The sequence below is a fragment of the Thalassophryne amazonica genome, chromosome 12 (assembly GCF_902500255.1).
Source record: "Thalassophryne amazonica chromosome 12, fThaAma1.1, whole genome shotgun sequence".
NCBI lineage: Eukaryota > Metazoa > Chordata > Actinopteri > Batrachoidiformes > Batrachoididae > Thalassophryne > Thalassophryne amazonica.
The window spans coordinates 56,082,226-56,105,468 of NC_047114.1; the positions used below are offsets into that span (position 1 = coordinate 56,082,226).

The following is a 23,243-nucleotide window of genomic DNA, read 5'->3' on the forward strand; positions in this document are numbered from 1 at the left end:
CTGACTTGCAGAATGATGCTGGTCTGTGTCCCTGCTGGATCTACTGTCCTGTCTTCCATTGTTCACCAGAAGTGAAATCTCTGTATAGAGATGCTGGGCCACATGCTGCTATACAGTTAACTTTTACTGGAAAGCTAAAAATGTCGCTATGTGGAGGCCTTGAGAAACGCATTGGCATGATACCTATGGAGATGTATGTCACTGCCAATATTTGCACATTAGTGAGAAGATGCTTACTCCATTTTTTCTTAAATATTTCACAACAAAGTGTCCCACCAGAAGTACTGTAGAAGCCAAAATATAAATATCTCTTTCATAAACAGTACAAGGAAAAAAAAAATTCTGTAATCTGGGTACAGTCCATCTGATCTTAGATCTTGACGCGTGTGGGACCAGGTTCCCACACGCTGCTTATCGGGTTGGTTGAGGTGAGATCAAAAATATATGTATTATTATTATTTTAATTTTTTATAAATATTCAAACAAATCTGTCCCTCGCAAAATTACAGTATAGTCTTCTACATTTGGTAAGAGTAATTAAGAGTAATTGGACCATTTAATGTTTACCAACTTTGTTCATGACTGCCACAGGGCAAGGCCATGCTTAGAAAGGCTGCATGATGTCTGTTCTGCTGTGTCTGTGTAGGCAGGAGATACCACAAGCTGACATGTAGATTGCCTGATACCCGAAGAACATCTACAAGGAGAAAAAAATTAAACAGAGAAAGTAATGGAGAATCATATAGATTCCTGTGGTGTTCAGTCAAAAGTGACTGTAGTGTGTGTGTGCGCACGCAAAGGAATTTTTTCCCCCTCCTGTAAAAGTCAGAAACAAGTGATGTTACAAACACATACACTGGCATCTTGTCCAGGGTGTATCCCAACTCCCACCCTGTGATGGTCAGTATACAGTAGGGGAAGAAAGTATTTGATACACCTGTGATTTTGCAAGTTCACCCACTTACAAGTTATGGAGGAGGCTGACATTTTCAGCGTATGTGCAGTTCTACTGTGAGAGACAGAATCTAAAAAGAAAATCCAGGAAATCACACTGTATGAATTTTAAATAATTTATTTGCATTTCATTGCATGAAAAAGGTATTTGATACATTAGAATTCTGGCATTCACAGACCTCTTAGTTCTCCTTTAAGAAGCCCTCTTGTTCTCCTCTCATTATCTGTATTACCTGCACCTGTTCCAACTCATTAGGAGTATAGAAGACACATGTGCACACACACAAACAAACCCCAACCTTTTCACAATGGCCAAGACCAAAGAGCTGTGTAAGAGCACCAGGGATAAAATTATAGACCTTCACAAGGCTGGAATGGGCTACAGGAGAACAGCCAAACAGCTTTGTGAGAAGTCTACTACTGTTGGTGCAATTGTCAGAAAATGGAAGGAGTTCAAGACAACAGTCAATCTCCCTCGGTCTGGGGCCCCCTGCAAGATCTCACCGTGTGGGGTATCAATGATCTTGAGGACGGTGAGGAATCAGCCCAGAATTACATGCCAGGACCTGGTCAGTGACCTGAAGAGAGCTGGGACCACAGTCACAAGGAGGACCATTAGTAACACACTACACCATCATGGATTAAAATCCTGCACTGCACGCAAGGTACCCCTGCTCAAGCCTGCACATGTCCAGGCCCATCTGAAGTTTGCCAGTGACCATCTGGATGACCCAGAAAAGTCATGAGAGAAAGTCATGTGGTCAGATGAGACCAAGATAGAACTTTTTGGTCGAAATGCCACTCGCCATGTTTGGAGGAAGAAGAAGGATGAGTACAACCCCAATAACACTGTCCCTACTGTGAAGCATGGAGGTGGAAACATTATGCTTTTGGGATGCTTTTCTGCACAGGGGACGGGACGACTGCACCGCATTGAGGGGAGGATGAACGGGGCCATGTATGATGATTGTTCTGTGGAAAATTTTATATCACCTGACAAATTCCAGAAGCCACCCACATTGTCAAGTTTGCCGTACATTAGAGTGACAAATTAAATTTTGACCTTTCACCTCAGTGACCTTGACATTCGTCAAAACAAACCCTTACACTCAATTCTGGGGTTTTCTGTCATCAACATAACAAGTTTGGTGTAAACTGGCCAAAGAACCTGGGAGAAGTAGGGGAAGAAACAGAAACAGTATGGGGTTCCCTAATTAATTCCCCCCCCCCCCCCCCCCCCCCCCACACACACACACACACATTCAGCTCAGGTAATACTATCTAGCATGTTTATTGAACAGTCTTAACATACATGGAAAACATCATACATTGGACAAATTGTTTTCAGCAACTGCATGCTAAAAATTTATGAGCAACCCCCCCAACATGTATGGAAACATTGATCAGGGATACATTTCCTACAAAAGCATTACAATTTTAGGTTGCCCCCACTGATCATGTGTGAAGCTTAAGGTTAGAAGCAGACATGTTTTGTCCAATTATATGAAGATAAAATTTTCTTTGCATTTCGGCATTTTGACACAAACAATAATAAAGACGTATGTTTGTGTACACGTGTAGTTGTCTGTGTTCTGTGTCTTAATTTTTCAGTGGCACATTGATTGTCGGCAGCAGTATTGCCTTGGGAACCACAGATGCTGCTGTCCTCAGCTCGTGTAGCCATGGTGATAGACCCTTCAGCAACGTGTTTTGTCTGCGTATCTCATAGTCCAAAGATATCACAATGGCACATCCTCACACAGGCAGTAGCTGAAGTAGAACAGACACAGACAGATCCAGGTGTAGACTTCTGTGGGTCTGTCTCACTCTGTGGAACGTGTTTGACCCAGTCGTGTGCTTAAATTTTCACACTGTTACATGCAGCAGCATTAACAGAGGAAATGTATTGAAAATGTTCATTCATAGTATTTGTAATCATTAAGTGGCCATTATGTGCTGTTTATCTACAATAGGTCCAGGCATGATGTCATCAGGAGGACGCCAAGACCCACCAGGACAACCTGCCTTCAGCTCTGACTACCAGTCTGGTGAGGGTGTGTGGGAATGTATGTTTTGTTCATAATTTGTACTGTAGTTAATTATTATTTCTTTATTATTTATGTTGAGGCTCAGGTGTCTTTAGTACCCTCTATAGATCAATCCCAGAAGCAGCATTAACAAATAATAGCTTTCAAGCTATGGCTCAGGGTCTAAAGGTTTTTCCACTGAGTCGTCTTAAAATTCTACTGTTTTTACTTTATATTTACATCTTCATCATAGTTTCTTTTTTTTTAAAGACCTTTTCAAATGAGTTCTGTGTATACCGTACATCTATAGCCTCAAGTCCTATGTAAAGTATAGTTAAGATCGTACTTGTCATGACTATATCTCATGTGACCCAAACCCTGAACCATGTTAATTCAGCAGGTCCAAAGTTTATCCTGTGAGATTGTTGCATCTAAATGATCCATACTGAAATGTAGAAGAAGCTCATTTAAACCCCGGTCACACGGCACTAACAAAGGACACCAAAGCCAAAATGAAACAAGAAATCTGGACTTACGTTGACTTTCGGAGACATCTTTTAACCGTCGTCCAGCTTTGTTCCTGTAGCTGATGCTTTGTCAGAATGTTCAAACTGTTGAAAAATGTGAACGAATCCCGACGACAACTTCAATTTGTCCGTATTCCGTTTTGCTTTCTGTCTTGACGGTTCCTCATCGTTTGCGTAGTTCCGTACCGTCAGCATTCCATTTGACTGTCCTCCAACTTCGTCCAACGTCCCAAGTCCGATGTCTTGCACGAATGTTGACGATATCTGAACGGATCAATAACTAAAGAGCCAATGAGCTGAACAGCTCGTTGGCTCTTTAGTTTTGTATTTCTTTTGTTAGTTTCAGTTTTGTTTAGTTCCTTTATGCGCTCTTGCAGGCATTTTGGTGATGGGAGAAGCGCAGGATCATTCGTCCACCTTTTCTCCACGATTTGTGACTTTTTTTTTTTCTTCATTCAGTTATCGTTATGTGCCGTGTGACCGGGCCCTTAAAGAGGTTCTATACACGATTTAGTACCTTTACATGTCAAGCTAGCATCAGCATCTCAGACCAAAACATGACTCCTCCCCAAGGATCAATGGAGAACCTTTAATGTTCATGGTGAGTTAATACCCAAATAATCACTTCCTCAGTTTATAAAAGAGATTCAGTTGTCACTAAACTTGCTCACCCTCCCACTTGCGTGCATCTGCAGTGGTAGGTGGGGCACCCTCTCCTAAAAGCAGACAGAGACAGACTTACTTTGGGTAAGAGCCACTTTAGCTTCTATAGCAAATCTGGAACATTTTGTCTACAGGAAGGTGTCATTGGGTGGATCTGTTTCTACCAAGTCATTCTGTTCTCAAAATATGGAGCTGCAGACCATCCACCCATCGTCACTTTGACTCACTGAGTGGGTGTGTGGCTCTCACAGCCACAGCTGCTTTTCTGCACACTGCAGGCAGTGACCTGCTCTTCATGTCTGCATAGTAGCCGTTGAGGAGAGTCCACAGTACTGATTCTTCAGTTGCTACCAGATATTTGTACGATCGTTGTGAAAGATCACATATTCTGTTTACTGTAGTTTACAACTCAGTTATTTTTTATGCATGCTTGTCACATTGAGAACAACATTTAACTGCAAAAATGCAATATTCAGAATCCAGCTGGAAAATATTGCAGGGAAGAAAGCGCTGAAGATCAAAGGAACTGAAACAAACGAGAACATTAGAATGTGGCAGGGAGTGGCTAGGAAACTGGAACTAAGTACTGTGAGGTAAATCAAGCTTAATGAAGTCAGGTGTGATGACAAACGAGGTGCAGCAGTGCAAGAGACGAGACAAGGTCCTGCACGAGGATATATTGTGAATTGATTAGATAAGTGCAAAAACACAAAATATAACTCCACTTCAGCTAGAGCCTGAATTAAAGGAACAGTGCACAAAACCACAAAACAAATAAACTAAAGCCACAAACAGAACACAAGATGAGGGTGAGGGATTGATCATGACAGTGCTTGTTGTCAGATCAGCCTGCTATAAAAAATGGGTTTGGCAGAGCCCCTCCTTCCCTTCCTTCTCCTTGTTATTTGCATCCTGGATTTCTTAAGAACAAATTCAACATGTGCTTTCATTTGCTTGTAAGCAGCCTTTGTGTGAGGATGGGTGTAGTCTCTCGTTGTTTTTTCTTTGCAAGGAAATGGCGGAACGACTGGAGCAGCGCGACTGCATCAAATTTTGTTAGAAACTGGGCCACAGCCAGGTGAAAGCCATTCAGATTATTCAGACGGCTTTCGGTGACAATCCTCTCTGCATCACACAGATTAAGGAGCGGTACAACTGGTTTAAAGACGGCCGCACTACGGTGGAGAGCGTGCCGCGCTCCGGGCGGCCATCAACATGCTGAAATGACCGGATAATTTCCAAAGTGAACGCTGTGATGATGTGGGACCATCATGTGACTATCCGAAAATTGCAGAAGAGGTGGACATCAGCACTTTTTCGGCACATTCCACTGTGACAGAAGATTTGGCCATGAAAAGAGTTGCAGCGAAATTCATCGGCACAAAGCTAATGGCGGAACAAAAGTGCCACCGTGTTGAAGCCTCACAGGACATGTTGTGACATGCTCACCTCTTCCACAATTTCTCGGATAGTCACACGACTGAAAAGCCACCGAAAGCCGTCTGTCTTCCGAATGGTGGACGAAGTGAGCATGTCACAAGCCTGTGAGGCTTCAACACGGTGGCGCTTTTGTTCCGCCATCAGCTTCGTGCCGATGAATTTCGCTGCAACTCTTTTCATGGCCAAATCTTCTGTCACAGTGGAATGTGCCGAAAAAGTGCTAATGTCCACCTCTTCCGCAATTTTCGGATAGTCACACGACGGTCCCACATCATCACAGCGTTCACTTTGGAAATGATCTGGTCATTTCGGCATGTTGATGGCTGACCGGAGCGCGGCGCGCTCTCCACCGTTGTGCGGCTGTCTTTAAACCGGTTGTACCGCTCCTTAATCTGTGTGATGCCCATAGCATTGTCACCGAAAGCTGTTTGAATAATCTGAATGGTTTCCACCTGGCTGTCGCCCAGTTTCTGGCAAAATTTGATGCAGTCGCGCTGCTCCAGTTATTCCGCCATTTCCTTGCAAAGAAAAAACGACAAGAGACGCCACCCATCCTCACACAAAGGCTGCTTACCAGCAAATGACGAAATTGACAGGCGTGAAAAAAATCACGCATGCGCACGAAGGTTCAAGTTTGGCTCATGCAAGCACACGTGATTCAAATCCATCAGGTTTTTGAAAAAAATAAAAAGGTCGGAAACTTTTCAAACAGACCTCGTGTACATATATATATATATATATATATATATATATATATATATATATATATATATATATATATATATATATATATATATATATATATATATATATATAATATAGGGTGACCATATTTCAGACCGGCAACGAGATACTCGAATGGCCAATGAAAAACAATGACAACCAGGACATTGTCATCACTTTCTAAAAATAACCCAGGATGGACAGGGCATGAAAACAGGACGTTTGGTCACCTTACATACACATTATATATATATATATATATATATATATATATATATATATATATATATATATATATATATATATATATATATATATATATATATATATATATATTATATTATATACATTTATTGTTATTTACATATTTAAGATCCTATTGTCTTACGTACAATTTTTACATGTTCAGTGAAGCCCCTCTATCAATCAATCAGTCATAAACAATATTTATGTTTTAACAGTGTCTGCAGGAGGGCGTGTGTGTGAGCATACATGAGTTTTTGACAAGCGTGGAGGTTAGCTTTGAGTTAGCAGATGTTAGTATGCACGCTGACATCTGTGAAATGCCTTGTAAATTACTCCAGAGGTGTGTTCAAGTTCCAAAAACAGCGTTTTCAGTTTTAGAAGTGTTTATTTCTTGCTAGCTTTTATGTAATATATGACAGAGGTTAAATGTACACACAAGCAAAAGAGAATTTGCAGCTAATTAGCCCAGCCACTGACATCATGGCGCCAGTCTACTCTGATTGGCTGTCACCCCCGCCCATCAAAAAAAACAAACAACCCAAACAGGATGAAACAGAATATGGCTTTTTAACCTCTTAAAATATGTCAAGATTGGCCATTTTTGAACTTATCCAAGGTCTGTGTCCCAAGAATGTTTCCTGTGAAATTGAAGACTCTGGCAGGAATAGGACTGGACTTATGCTGAACACAGACAGATGGATGGACAGACGCAAAGTCTTTGCAATGGCCATCGGGTATTGCAAAAATGGATAGAAATGTATATATTATACAGTATGTGTACTGTTTGTATGTTCAGCAAGGCCACACTGTGCCATGTGTCTTGTTCTCCCCCCAGTTGCTTTTACTGTGCATTCTATCCGCCTGGTTCATTTCATTTTGCTCCACATCGTCACTCATGTTCTTTTCATTTCATCGTCTCTCTCTCTCTCGCTCGCTCTCTCTGATTATGATGGGTGGGATGGCTGATCAGTGAAGCCAGAACAAGACAAAGTAGGGCAGCATGCCTGGCTTACTGTTAGGTCCACTAAACTATTGAGCCTTTCCCCTCTGGTGTCAGTTTTATGTCATCAACAGTTGGTAAACAATATTTTTTGTTGATTATAGTTCACTGATGTTCTCATTGTGCCTCAGTAAATTTCCACAATGAGGTGACTTGCTTTTTTGCCCCACCAGTTATTGTGCTGTGTTTGAGTGCTGTAGTATCTTCTAGCTTCAGCATGTAGCCGTTGTTCAGCATTGAAATCATGTTCTTCTGACATATGAACCTAAAAAAGGTTTGTTTTTTGTGATACAATTTTGTTTCTGTGTTCAAAGTGAAATAATGTTAACATCCAACATAAAACTAGGATGTTAGGAAATTCTGTGTTGAAAATTCCTTGCTCACTTTGGAAGAAAATTCAGTTTCATAAGGGTGCTCATAATTTTATCCTCACCTCTATGTGATCATCTTTGAAGCGCATGGAAGAGATGTTCTATGGCACAGGTGTCCGTGTATTCATGGTTCCATTGATTCCTTTATTTAACTGTTACCATCATGGTTGAGTTGATCACCTGCATGGGAAAAAGGTCTGTTGGATTTACAAAACTTAAATATGTACATCAGTTGCACATGATCAGAATGTTTTGAAATAACATGAATGAATGAATTTATTTGGCACGCAGACTCAGCAATAACAAAAAAACTGATACACAAGACAATTCCACAATGACCTGTGACCAAAAGGGGGTGAGCAGAAGCAAAGCTTATAAATGCCCACCCTTTATATACATACATACATACATACTCATTACCAACCCCCAGAGCAAGCACACAGGTGACAGCGGTAAGGAAAAACTCCCTTTGATGTATTGAGGAAGAAACCTCAAGCAGACCAGACTCTAAAGCCCCTTTCACACCGGGGCTGCTCCCAGTTGCTTCCTGTGATGTCATGACGACGCAGGAATTTCTGTGTTAGGTGCGCGCAGCAGGGGGCAGAGAGGAGGTGAGAATGCAGCCTGTAGGTTCTCTGTACAGAGAAGTCAGAGTGCACAGTTTGGCTGCAGACAGACTCTGCACTCTGACTTCTCTTCTACTTGTTGTGCTGAGCTGTTATAATTTGTCTGTCCTCCCTTGACCACGAGATACGCGCGCGCGCATGAACCATCGTTGAGCAAATGTGGAGATGTCTGGAGTTCTATTTGACGTTGACACGTCCTGGACTTATGTCCTTTTTTAACTGTGATGAGAGAGTCTGAGGAGAGAAAGGAATGAACTGCCTGCAGACAATTTTTTCCTTTTGTTTCCTCCTTTGACTGCGAGATGCGCGCACACGCTTGCGCGAGAATGAGCCGTCAAGCTAATGTGGAGATGTCTGGAGTTCTACTTGATGTTGACATGTTCTGTCTCAGGACTTATGTCCTTTTTTGTCCTTTTTTTTAACTGTGATGTGAGAGTTTGAGCAGAGAACATGGAACTAACTGCCTGCAGCCAGACTTTTTTTTTCTTTTAATTGTTCACATGTGCGCGCGTGAACGAACGTCCATGAGTGGACTAGAGATGTTCAGACTTTTTACTGGATATTTCTGGCAATCAGTCTACATTTTTTTTCTGTGGTCTTTTTTTTCAGAATGTAGTTTTTACTGCATTAAGTACACGGTATAAAAACAATCCTGCGTGATTTATACTGCGGGAACAATGGAACACAGCAGGAATCATAAATTGGCTTCTGAGTCACGCCGGGTAACGCCTCTTTGCCCCGAGTTACGCTTCTTTGCCCCGACGTGCGCTGGAACCACTTCCTTTCTGCGTCGAGCACAGGATGCCAAAAAAATTAAACAGGTTTAATTTTTCAGCGCCCGACTTGCTTCCTCCTTTGTGCCCCTCGCGCGGTTGTGGTGCCGAGCTACATCGTCTCGGCACTGAGTTGCTTCTATGCAGCGCCGTCATAATGACACACGGCGCAACTGGGAGCAACCGGGAGCAACCCCGGTGTGAAAGGGGCTTAAGGGGTGATCCTCTGCTTGGGCCATGCTACAAACACATTTAACACAACAAACTCAAGTCCCATCATCATAAACATATCTAGTGTAGATACATACATACATACATACATATGCAATGCGTGTGATTTTACACTACATATTAACAAGATAGAAAAACAAAGTGCACACAACTAAACAATGATCAACAAAACACCCTAACCCTCAACACCCTTCCTCCCCCCTATACCTAGAAGAAACCATGTGCCTATACCGCTGCTTAAACTGGTTCATGCTTGGACATTGCTTGAGCTCCACCCTCAATCTGTTCCACATCCTCACTCCACAAACAGAAATACAAAAACCTTTTAATGTTGTACGTGCCCACTGATGTTTTAAATTTAACTCCCCCCTCAGATTATAATCCCCTACTCTATTAAAGAATATGTTTTTAATATTTCCAGGAAGTAAATTGTTTATTGCTTTATACACAATTTGTACTGATTGAAAATGAACCAGATCAGTAAATTTTTAAATTTTTGATTTTAAGAATAGTGAATTTATGTGGTCTCTATAACCAGTATTATGAATTATTCTTACAGCTCTTTTCTGCAGTATGAATAATGGTTGTGTTGTACATTTATAATTATTGCCCCAGACCTCTGCACAATAGTGTAAATATGGTAAGATCAGTGAGCAATAGAGAATGCGGAGTGAGTTGTGGTCCAGAATGTATTTAACTTTGTTCAGAACTGAAATGCTTCTTGACAGTTTGCTCTGTATATGTTTTATATGAGACTTCCAGTTTATTTTATCATCAATTATCACCCCAAGAAACTTAGTTTCATATACTCTTTCAATATCCACCCCCTGTACTTGTAACTGTACTTGTATGTCTTTATTACAATTGCCAAATAACATATATTTTGTTTTACTTAAGTTTAATGATAATTTTTTTCTGTCAAACCACATTTTCAGCTTTCCCATTTTCCCATTGAGAAACTTAATTATGTTTTTCAATTTGAACTATGAAAAATCATGTTTCTCTGTTTCACTGTGCAGTCATGTAGATATCCTTGTCATCTGGGAAATGTTCTTAACTTCTTATCTTTTTTTTTTTTTGGCAGATATGAGAATAGCTCTTTCTTGTGGTCAGTGTTCATCAGAAATTCTGCAAATTTCCACAAATTATGGCAGTACCAGATACACATTGCCAAGTGCATGTTCCTAATTTTCCTCATGCCTCCTTTGATTGTCAGTGCATGATATTGGTCCCAGACAGTAACTCCTCTCATTGACTGTTTTAAGTTGTGATTAACTGTTGGACAGACTATCTTGTCAAAATCTGAATTGAAGGTTTTGCCCTATACAGCTGTTCCACACCACACTGTCAGTAACACCACACTGTCAGTAACAGCGGAATCATAAGCATCTGGTGCAACTAGCTCCTCGTCAACAGAAATTGCTCTATTTGTACTGGCTTTCATGATATTAACCACCAAATCTGACTTGCTACAAGAGTTGAGGAACTCATCAGATGACAACACAGGTGGGTATGGGGAAGATTCATGATGAGAAAACTCCTCCAAACCACGGCTGTCCAACACAACAGAAACTTCCTCATAGAGTTTGACATACTGTCTAAACAGCTTAACTGTTATTTTCCTTGGCATTTATTTCAGTTATTTCATTTGATTGATGCTGTCAGAGGTGTGACATTTGAGTCAAGCACACTCTGTCTGAAGTTGTCATGCTGCTCCTTTCCCATGCATTCCAGTTTATGGATCAATATGGCAGCAGCCGCAGACTCACACAACTTGTTGTCGAGTGAAACCAGTGTCAGGGCTGGTGATGGTTTGATGCAAGAAGTAGTAGGAGACCAATGCAAACTCACAGACATGGTTGGTTGTGGAGAATAAGTAGCTTTATCTGATGACCAGGCAGTGGATTCAGTACACATGAAGTCAGACATACAGGCAGAGATATCAGACATGGAACAGGCAGGGTCGTGGCCAAGAAACAAGCAGGGTTCGTACCAGCGGCGTCAAGGAGTATAGCAGGCAGAGCAAAGGCAGAGTCAAAAAACAGGCAGAGTTCAGGGTTATGGCGAGGCGGAGGACGGAGTACACAAGCAAGGTCAAAAATACTAGAGCACAAACTGGACAAGACGAGAGTCGAGAAAGTGATCAAAGTCAACAATCGGGCAGTGAGCTGTGGAACTATGAGGGTTTTAATAGGAACAGACTAATCAGGGTGATGTGGAGCAGGTGTGTGGAAGGAGGTGTGGTTTAGTGAACAAAGAAGAGGGAAGAAAGGCAAGAAAGTGCAGGAGGGCAAAACAAAGCGATGCAAAGCAAGATAAGTAGGTGACAGAAAAACTAACTGAATAACGTAACGTGTTCTAGACAAACAATAATGCGTGAGCAAAACCAAAAGGGGCAGAACTAAGAAATACGGTGACAAGTCTAAAGAGAGAAAAAATAAGTAACTTTAAATTAAATCAAACTAGGATGAAACAGATACTGGCTGAGACAAGAGAATACAATAACTGATGAAGGCAAAATGACTATGGATTAAACTGCAAATAACCAAAACCCAGAGAATACAGAATAATGCAATAAATAAAACAAAATAACTGATGAACAGAACATGCCATAAATAACAAATGGAACATAATCTGATGAGCAACACCAAAGTTAAAAAATAATAACGTGACTAAGCATATACAATAAATGTGATAAACTCATGATAAAAAATGAAAACACAAACTGGCTGTTGTGTGTTGGGGGGTTTGGCTGGACATTTCGGTGTTATTTTCTTTTCTTTGCTCTCCAGGTGGTATGCAAACTGTTTTTTTGTCTGTGGAGAAGGTGCTGGCAGAAGAGTCCTTCAGCATTATTGGCTGCACTTGTGGAGGATGTTCACGTGCAGGCCTAATGACTTGCAGCACCTGTGGATGATGCTCACGTGCAAACTTAAAGACTTTCAGCTGAAGCAGATAATGAGATGGCGTTCTGCATTTAAGCCATGAGTGATTCGAGCAGAATTGCCGGGAACTCGACCTTGTGATGTTCGGTTGTGAGACGCTGAGGACCGCGCCTGGGTTTGACACATCGTGCCTGTGAAGGAGGACGGGTGAGGGACACATGCTGTCAGCACACATCAGAGGTGATGATTGTCTGAATAAGTGTTAACAGTAATTTGGTATTTTGTTACGCAGTATATTTGAATATTGATGAGAATTGTGCAGCTCACTTCTCACTGCCGTGGCGTACGGACTGATGATCCTCCACCTGTTGTGAGAAGCTGCTCATTTACATAAAGCTTAAATTCAGACCTGAATGTGTTGCTGATAGTGTGTGCCTTTGAAGGATATTTGTTGTAGCTGTTGACTTACCTCACCTTTTCCATCCTTCACAGAGTCAGTTTGTCGTATCCACCTGGGGGGTGTTCGGCGGTGAGTCTGGGTCCAGAAGCGCCGAGCTTTGATCCATTTGGGCGCTGGAGAGCGCGCCGTCCTTCACCTCGCCAGACAAACGCACATTTATGTTGTACACCAATTATTGCACAGGAGAAAAATAAAATTGTTTTGTTTTTGGAACCGCTTTCTGGTTATTTAGCGCTGGGTTCAGTCAGACGCAGGTCCGCTCCTCATCCCGCGTCTGCACATAACACTGGCAGGACAAAACTAGAATGGAACAGAATCATGACAAAGAAATACAAAGTGACAAAGAGACCAAGTGACAAAGCAAAATGGAACACAGAATAATGCAATAATAATGCAAAGCTTTGTTTGTGATGAGGGGATTCTTTATTGTCATGAAATCCTCATCAAGACAGGCATGTCACTAGACACTTTCAATAAAGTGGTTTGGATAAGGGAGTGAAGTGACCGAGCTGGATGGAGGGTGGAAACTTAAAAAAAAGTCCATAAAATGGTTCTTTCTGGTGAGTTTTGGCAGCTTAAATGACAGAAAACTAACAAACAATGTCTGGAACTGAAAGTCCTCATTGCCATTTATCACCATCAAGCAGTAGGTCATCCAAAGACACACGAACAAATTTTTTTCTCCCTTCAAGTGAGTATGGAGCTACGATGCAGAAAGCAGTCTGTCTGCAGAATCTGTGTAGGGCTTCTGTTGTTTTATTTCACTCTCTTCTTATCTCCTGTCACAGTGTATTTTTACATTTATTTTAGATGTCACTTTTTTTACAGTGCACATTTAATTTGGGCCTTTTTCTGTGTGTGTGTGTGTGTGTGTGTGTGTGTGTGTGTGTGTGTGTGTGTGTGTGTGTGTGTGTGTGTGTGTGTGTGTGTGTGGTGTAGCATGAACACCTTTTTATTATTATTATTTTTTATTTAGCTCGCTCACACCTATTAGAGCCGTCGGCTGCAAATACTGTCAAACATTTTATAATGTGTATCCTTAAGAATATCAGCTTTTCCTTTGGTATAATCTCGATCCGTATCATGCAGAGATCCATGAATATGAAGTGCAAAGTAGAAAGTGGCTTCTTGACTTTTTTCAGTCACTGAAATTGTTTCAAATTTTTATATTTTCCGTGTCTGTGACTTCTTTCCCAACCATTGAAATTTCTATAAACGATGTTAATTATTTAATGTTGCTGCTTTGATGTGAAAAAGAAGTTTTGTTTTTGGCTGTGTGCATCATGTGTGAATGATCTTGAGCTGCACAGACATTTGCTCAAATATTTTTTGTGACTACAGTTTAAGTTAAAATACAATGTAGAATGTTTTATTGTTTTTGGTGGTGGTGGTGTTGGGGGGGGCTAATCAGAGCTATCTGCAGTGACCGTGGGTGGGGCAGTGCAATTTCTGTTCTCATTGCGCTTGAGTCATTACATGCATGGCCAAGCTTGATTAATTGCTCGAGCTTTGGCTCGATCATCCCACAAATCCACAGATTTTTTTTGCAGATCCATAACTTAATGATCTCTGAGCCAGTTGTGAGCCAGTGTTTCAGCATGGCAGGGTCAGACAAGTCATTCCACCAGTTCCTTTCATGTTTTTTGTGGTTTGCTCGTGTGCTCAGTCACATGAGCAAACCACATGAAAATCACAGATTTGTCACAGATTGAAAAAACACATGAAAGTCACAGATTTGTCATGATTCACAGGTAAGCAGGGCACAGAAGGTGGTAGGGTGCAAAATGCAGACTCACAGGCAGGTGGTTGAATAAAAAGGCTTTATCGATAATTCAGGCAGGGTCTGGTACACAGAATGGCAGTCGGCCTTGCAGAGGGACAGGCAGGTGAAAAGCGGAGGCATCATCAAAAACAGGCGGGGTTTGAGAGCACAGCAAAACAGTGTTAACATGGGCAAAGACAAAAATCCAGATCCAGAACAAAAGCAAGGTTGAGCAAAACGTGGAAACAAGAAACAGTGATGTGAAGGGCCAGGATGAAGACAACAGTATCAACGAGCAAGCAACGTTGACAAAACACACGGCTTAAATATACAGTGGATAATTAGGATGTGATTTGAAGCAGGTGCGAATAGATGAAACAGAGATGAGAGACAACTGTGAGACAAGAGAGTGCTGTGGCCAGTGGGCGAGGTGGTGACAAACAAAATGGGGCGTGGCCAACAGAAATGAGAAGGTGAAGGGCAAGAGAGTGAAGAGATCTGAGGATGTGACAGTGATACAAATGAAACTGGATGTGAGAACATGAGAACTGAGACAAGGGAGTGCAGTGACAACATGGACATTAGAAACAAAAACTAACAATACTAAAATATTCAAAGAGAGAAGAACTAAAATCCAAAGGCCGCATTCAAACTTAACATGAACAAAATCCGATTAGACAACAAGAAAATCAAAACCTGAAACTAGAACAGAACTGACATGAATAATATAACAATACTAATGTGGTAAACGCGACAAATAAACTTAGTGACACAAGCAATCATGAAACAACAAACAAAAACCGTGGATCAAAACTAGAATGACACTTGCATGTGGCTGAAGATGATGATGAACAGAAAGCAACAAGCTGCGACAAAAGCAATCATGAACAAAAATCAAAGACAGTGGATCAAAGACAAACTAAACAAGAAAGGAACTCAATGTGTGTCAATAAGGCAAGACTGACAGAAACTAATAAACGAGATCTGAGCAGGGGCAAATCCTGACATTGCCACCTCCCCCCCCCAAGGCCTACCCTGAAGGCCGAATGAAACACCCCCAAGCTCCCAACGGACACAGACGGCCACGGGCTGGCGGAGGGAAATCAGAGGGGGTCCCAAGCACCCAGACACTCCGGTGGAGTCCACCGGACGGGACCAGGACCAAAAGGCCAGCAGGAAACAGGCCGAACGGGAATGACCCAAACGAGGGGAACCCAAGGAGAGAGGCATAATGGTCGACAGGGGACAGAAAAACCAAAGAAAGGATGACCAAAAACAGGGTCCGGAGGACGACCACAGGACCCCATGAAACCCATGATTGACTCCAAGGGCGGGTCAGGTGACCCATCAAGTCCTCTGGAAGGAACAGGGGAAGGGGGGAAGCCGGCCACGTGGATGGCTGGGAACCAAGGTGGGGACGGGAGGAGAAACAGGGCCAGACAAAAATCGGCTAACATTACAAAAACAAAACCGACCAAAAAATATGGACAAAAGGTTCGACCGTAAGTGGATTGGAAAACAACCATCCAACCAATTTTAAAGTGGTGTGAGAGAGCCAAAAGAGAACTGTACACCAGAGATAATGCAGCACTAACAGCCCAGCAACCGAGCAGTAAACGGGGGCCGCATTTGAGGACCTAACATACTTAACTGAAGAACCAACAATAGAAACACTATGAGGACCATGGAAGATGAAAGAACTAAAGATAAAACTAAACCAAGCAAAAGTGTGTAACAAAAGAACACCAACAGTACCTAACGTAATAGAACCAAAAAAGAAGGCAAGGATAAACAGAAATACAAGTGGAAGGGAAACGTGAAGAAAAACTTGATTAACGGCCAAATGAATTGAGGAAACCCTCTGAATGTATGATAAAGAGAACTGTGAAAAAGAGTGTGGGAAGAAAATTACATGGAGGGAAAAAAATGCTTAATCAGAAGATTGCTGTTGTGGCTGGCGTGCCTGGCTGGCTTTTGTGTGTCTTCTGTTTCTGTCTTTTGGTTTTCCTCCCAGGTGGTGCGCATTTTGGACTGAGTGACTGTGTAGCTGAGTTTATCAGGACCTCACCCTGATCACCTGCGGCTCGTCAGGACTCACAGCTGTGGTGCATCTACATGGATTGGAACATGGTGGCATTTAAGACTGGAGTACACAGTGTGTATTTGCCAGAGACTCGACCTTGTGACCAGACGGGTGAGATCGTCGTCTCAAGAGCCATCTCATCATCAGTGGATGCAGAGAACGTCCAGGTTTGATGCATGGTCTGTGAAAGAGGAGGGGGTGAGGTCTCACGCTCGTCAGCACACTTCCTGAGACTCGGTTTGTCGCGGCCACCTGGGGGGTGTCGGAGGGGTCCTTGGGTCCGAACTGGTTCTGGCTCCGGACCGTTAGCGCTGCTGGGAGCGCACCGCAATCCACCACGCCAGACCGCGCACTTTTATATTTTTCACATCACTGTTATGTTTATTAAACTCTGTTATCCTTTGTACCGTGCTCTGCTTATTTCATACTGGGTCCTTCAAACGCTGGTCGGTTCTCCGGGCTGCATCCAACACATAACAATTGCTTTGAGTTGTGGTACACTGTCTCTTTTCAAACACAATTTGAATGGTTTTTGGGAGAGCTTCCATGTCTCTCATGCAAATTGGAATCTGCCCAGCATATTTTTGATGATCAAGAGCAAAGAACAGAAATACAGATTTTTGGAGGGTAGTGACAATGAGTTCAAATTGCCATTCTGTTGTGCCTTGGATGAACATGAGTATTAGCTGCTGGTACTTAGGTACTCGTAGTCAAAATTTGTATGTTGGACAAGGTATCAAGGTGTCTTTATTATCCTCAGTGGGGGTAGTTTGTTGTGCAGCCAGCAGAGAGAACACATTCATACATACAACCCTAATTCAGGGGCGTGCTGGGAACATTTTTCAGCCCGGGAGTTTCATATCCAACCGGCCCACAAACCGCCAACGCACAGGGATAATAAGAGTTCTGCTGTGGCATTTATGTACTGATTGACTGTGAAAATTGGGTGGCTTATAATAGAAAGTAAAAGTTAGTTAGTTAAAACAAGAACGGTATTGTTAACTCACCAGTACACCACCTAAGCAGTGAAGTCCCATACTGTAAGTAGCTGGAAGAGGTGGTACTACAAATGTTGATATGGCTGACATCCTGGCATCAACAGGCGTTGCACTCATGCATGTAGCTCCAGCGACTCATGAAAATGTCTGTGCTTTGGACCACAAGGTGGACACAACAGAGGTAGTACCAATTCGAATGACTCTATAAATATACACCGAACCATCAGAAGTACCGCTACTTGTCAGACAGTGGTAGTAACGAGATAGCGAGCACCACAACAGCTACCTTTATGTCATCGCTATGTACCTGACTGGAGCGTTTTCCTTGAAAATGACAACAGTGACATCTAGTGGTTTTATTTATTTTTGCCCGACATCATCTTGAAACATTTGGAAAATATAGGACTGCTGATTATGAAAAATACACAAAATACAAGAAGTGTAACTATAAATATTTGTGTTTTACTTAAAATACTGAAAATAAATGAATAAATATTGCTTTGTTGGAAAAAAATACTACAAATTCTATACAGAACAATGGCACAAATAGAACATTTATTCAAAAGTTACTTTGAGTAATACAAACTGAGTAATACACACCAACTGAACTAAACATGGATGAAATCAAATCAACCATCACAGACAAATCCTAAGTGCAAATGAACAAATAAATGAATTAATAATCAGCCAGGTAATTAGTGCAACAATGTACGCCTGAGAAGTGCACTGGTATCTGCAACTTTGTTTATAACATTGTCATTGTCAGTTGCCATTAAGATGGTTTTCTCAGAAGACATCAGCATGAATGCCTCCATGTGCTCCTAATGAAGTGTGCTCCGCAATCTGTTTTTGATAAATTTTAAGGTGGAGAAACTTCTTTCACAGGCCACCTGGGAGATTGAGAGGGTCAATAAAAACTTGTATGCTAGCCCAATGACATGGTAGGCATCTGTTAGCAAATTATACTGACTCAGTACCAAGTACACACAAATCACACAGTTTCTGCAAGAAGCACAAATCCTGCTCCCTATCTCTGTGTCTAACTCAGTTCCAGCTGTGTCATTCTCAGTGCCTGCCCTTACAGTGTAACTCTCTAGTGAAGACTTTTTCAGCCTGTCCCATTGAGCTGCAAGACTGCACAACTCAGCCTGCAAAGTACTCACTGTTGCCCTTTGGTCAAAACTAATCAGGCATTTGCTTATCTGCTCGAAGGCTCCACTTGTCAGTCCATTAATTTGTATTTGATGAAAGTTTCTAGGGTCTAGGCAGGCAAAATCTGTAGCCAGTTTACCAATAGCAGCAAATCTTTTTTCAGTGCTTCCCGTCACAGTGTCTAGGATAACATTGTGAACATTTATCTCAAATGTAGCATCAGATGAGGCTACTGGCTCATCCTCCTCAACTTCTCCAGGCATTCATTTTCTTTTTCTGATATGCTTCTGTGGAAGCTCTGTTTGCACCTCAAAGTCACAGTTCTCCTCTTCAAACTTTTTGTTTGCCCAGTGCACAAAAACATCAGCTGCCCCTTTCACAGACTCAAAATCCCTGGCACATTGCTTTAAACTCTCCTGTGTCCCCTCAACAATCCTCGGAGATGACAAAATGTCCAACCCTTTGGTTTGTAAATATTTGGACAGTGGGGATGTATGCTGAAAAACACGAAGGAAAATTTGAGCAGTTAATATGACCTCAAATTTCAAAAGTGTTTCAATGAAGCCCTTTGCTTTCGCTCTCACTGTTGGTTTCATTGTGACATCTCGCAAAACCTTTTCTAAGGTCAGCAGAAGGTCAACATACAGTCCATTTTGGGGACTACCATAGCTGCCAAAGACTTTGCTTAGAGCCTTATCCTTAGCCCACCATCTTGTTTCACCTATTGGTATCAGCTTTCTGTGACGCTTGTCCTTGGAGACTTCCTCCCAGACTTGCATTCTTTTATATGACTCCCTTAGAAAAACTGCAATATCATTGAGCAAGGAAAAAAGAGAAGCACTTTCAACCACACTTCTTGTAGTGTCTGACAGCACTAAATTGAGGATATGTGCGTAACACCAAACATGGATCTGCGTGGGGGACTGCTCAGACAAAAACGTGGAAAATCCTTTATAGGGACCTTGCATGCTTGCTACTCCATCAGTGGAGTTGCCCACACATTTGCTGATGTCCAGGTTGAGCTTGAATAGAGTTTCCTTTAACAGCTCAAGTAAGTACTTGCCTGTGGATTTTTCACAGTTTATGACACCAACCAAACGTTCATGTATGGTGTCTGTTACATATCGCAAAATTACAGCACACTGATCAGTTGAAGTGATATCTTGAGTGGTATCAATTTGGATTGAAAACATACCCGCTTCTCTAACCTCATCTGCTATAGTGGCCTTAATCAACTCGCTGAGTGAATCAACAACTTTGCCAACAGTGTGGTTGGACATTAGAGTGACCAATGAACCTCTCCCCTTTGCCCCACTGTCGTGGTGTTTTTTTGCTCTGTTCAGTGCAGCTGTTGATATGTTGCTGAAGACAGAGATCATATCGGCTTAGGAGTAGGAGCAGATCTAAAAAGTTGCCATGTTTCACATCACTGTTCTCCAGCATATAAGCAGCTTCTGCTCTATGTCCTCTGTAACTCAGTCCACATTTGCCTAAAACTTTGATCACATCTATTATCCAATCCATCACCTGGCGTTTCTTCTTTACCTCCTCATGGTGTAAAGACATTTGCTTGCCTACAAGAAGGCTTTTTTTACATCAGCCTTTTTAGCAAACATGAAGCAGGAGTCAGCACTGTCCCTATGGAGTTTGCTTTTCTCATGCTCCTCAATTCTTTGATGAACATGTTTCCATGTTTTAAAACCATGCTTTATAAAAGGACTTTCGCCAGTAGGAGGGGCATATGCCAAACATACAGAGCAGTACAGTGATTTGGATTTCTCTGAGTAAGTTAACTATTTTCTGTTTGTTCCATGCTTGTGAAAAACTTTGGCTAGGAGGGGCTCTTTAGTTGATTGCTGTGGGTGGAAATGGAAAAACATGACAAAATCCTTGGATTGAGGGCGAACAAAATAATCAAAAGGCTCCGTCTCATCTACATTTGACTCTTCCTGTCCCTGATGAGCTTCTGTGGTCTCTTTGGCCTCTGTCTCCTGTTCACTGTCCCTTCTCTCAACATCTGGCTCACCTGTGAAATATGCAGGCAGAGAGCAGTATTTATTAATAACATAATATAGTATAATATACACACTTTGTATATAGAGTTTGACCTACCACGCTCAGAAATGCTTGTCCCTTTCCTAACTTCAGCTTCATCTGTAGGTCTGCTTTCAATTGGACTTTGCTGCTGCTCAAGTACTACAAAAGCATGCAATCAGTGGGTTAGTAGGTTGACAACTTTAGTTTCAAATGATGCATTAGAACATTGTTAATTACTTAAATAAAATGTAAATGCATTTTATACACAATTGGATTTTAATTAAATGTTTGTGTGTCTTTTTTTTTTTTTTTTTTACCAAAAATGCAATTAAAAGGATTGGTAGTCTACGAGGTCTGTCCATAAAGTATCGTACCTTTTTATTTTTTTCAAAAACTATATGGATTTCATTCATATGTTTTTACGTCAGACATGCTTGAACCCTCGTGCGCATGCGTGAGTTTTTCCACGCCTGTCAGTGACGTCATTCGCCTGTGAGCACGCCTTGTGGAAGGAGTGGTCCCGCCCCCTCGTCGGATTTTCATTGTCTGGAAATGGCGGAATGAAAAGGACTTTTTTTCCATCAGAATTTTTTCAGAAGCTGTTAGAGACTGGCACCTGGAAACCATTCGAAAAATTTATCTGGCTTTCAGTGAAAATTTTATGGGCTTCACAGAGAATAAGGACTTTAACTACAGGTATAAGGACCCCTTTAAGGACGGTCGGTGCGCCGCGCTGCGAGCTGCGACGACGCGGCACAAACCACTGGATCATTTCTAAGCTGATGGCTGTGTGGATACGAGACCGTCGTGTGCTCTTTCTCTGGTTATCACAAGACCTGGACATCAGCCATTTTCCGGCAGATTTCACTTTTAACAAGAGATTTTGTCATGGAAAGCCGCGCGGAGGCTTCGCGCGTCACGACCGATTCGCTGATGAAGCGAGACAAAGGAACACCTCCGTTTCGGAGTGTTAGAGGACAAGTTGGGACATGCCTATCTCAGCTTTCAGTGCTTACCAGTCGAGTGAGTATAAAAGAACTTGTGGAGAGCTGGACATGTCCCAACTTGTCCTCTAACACTCCGAAACGGAGGTGTTCCTTTGTCTCGCTTCATCAGCGAATCGGTCGTGACGCGCGAAACCTCCGCGCGGCTTTCCATGACAAAATCTCTTGTTAAAAGTGAAATCTGCCGGAAAATGGCTGATGTCCAGGTCTTGTGATAACCAGAGAAAGAGCACACGACGGTCTCGTATCCACAGAGCCATCAGCTTAGAAATGATCCAGTGGTTTGTGCCGCATCGTCGCAGCTTGCAGCGCGGCGCACCGACCGTCCTTAAAGGGGTCCTTATACCTGTAGTTAAAGTCCTTATTCTCTGTGAAGCCCATAAAATTTTCACTGAAAGCCAGATAAATTTTTTGAATGGTTTCCAGGTGCCAGTCTCTAACAGCTTCTGAAAAAATTCTGATGGAAAAAAAGTCCTTTTCATTCCGCCATTTCCAGACAATGAAAATCTGACGAGGGGGCGGGACCACTCCTTCCACAAGGCGTGCTCACAGGCGAATGATGTCACTGACAGGCGTGGAAAAACTCACGCATGCGCACGAGGGTTCAAGCATGTGTGACGTAAAAACATATGAATGAAATCCATATAGTTTTTGAAAAAAATAAAAAGGTACGATACTTTATGGACAGACCTCGTACTTTAGCATCCCAAATATGCATTGTTGCATTATTATTGTTTTTTTATCACCAATAAAACAATATACAGTTTATCAATCTCCAATATGTGAATTACTTAAATAGCGCGTGGTCTATGCACAGCATCTTAGCATATATTAATTAGCCTGTTATGCCCGGCCCTATTTACCATTTCCCTCTTCGCTCTGTCGTCTTGAAAAAATATCCATGAGCTTTGCACACTTGGCAGCATCTTCCTCCAAAGCTTTTCTTTTTCTTAATCGAGCTTTTTCAGCTCCACCTGGCTTTTTCCTGTCCATTTTTTCACTCACGGCCCACTCCTCCTATCCCATCTGTGCGCACCAAGCTTGATTGGACTGAACTAACTGTAATGAATAGGGGTGTTAAACATGTAATGGGATGTCCCTGCCTTAGGCTTTGGAAAAGATAACAGCATTGCAAAAGAAGCAGTCTTAAGTTATTTTCTTGTGAATTTTCGTGATTGTAAAACATTTATAACACTTGATGTCTTCTCTTTAAGATACAGCAGCCCAAGTGTCTTGCTGTGTAGCCTAACAGTTAGTGGTGGTCATATAACACCCCCTCAC

The 23,243-nt window shown here is 42.0% G+C and overlaps 1 protein-coding gene across 5 annotated transcripts in view; it reads left to right on the top strand.

The window, feature by feature from the left end:
- LOC117521777 (microtubule-associated protein 4-like) overlaps positions 1 to 23,243 on the top strand; it is a 309,678-nt gene that overhangs the window by 74,989 nt on the left and 211,446 nt on the right. For all 5 annotated transcript variants that reach the window (XM_034183119.1, XM_034183120.1, XM_034183121.1 and 2 more), the window contains exon 3: positions 2,928 to 3,002. In XM_034183119.1, coding sequence (XP_034039010.1) covers positions 2,928 to 3,002 — 75 coding nt within the window. The remainder of the gene's footprint in view (positions 1 to 2,927; positions 3,003 to 23,243) is intronic.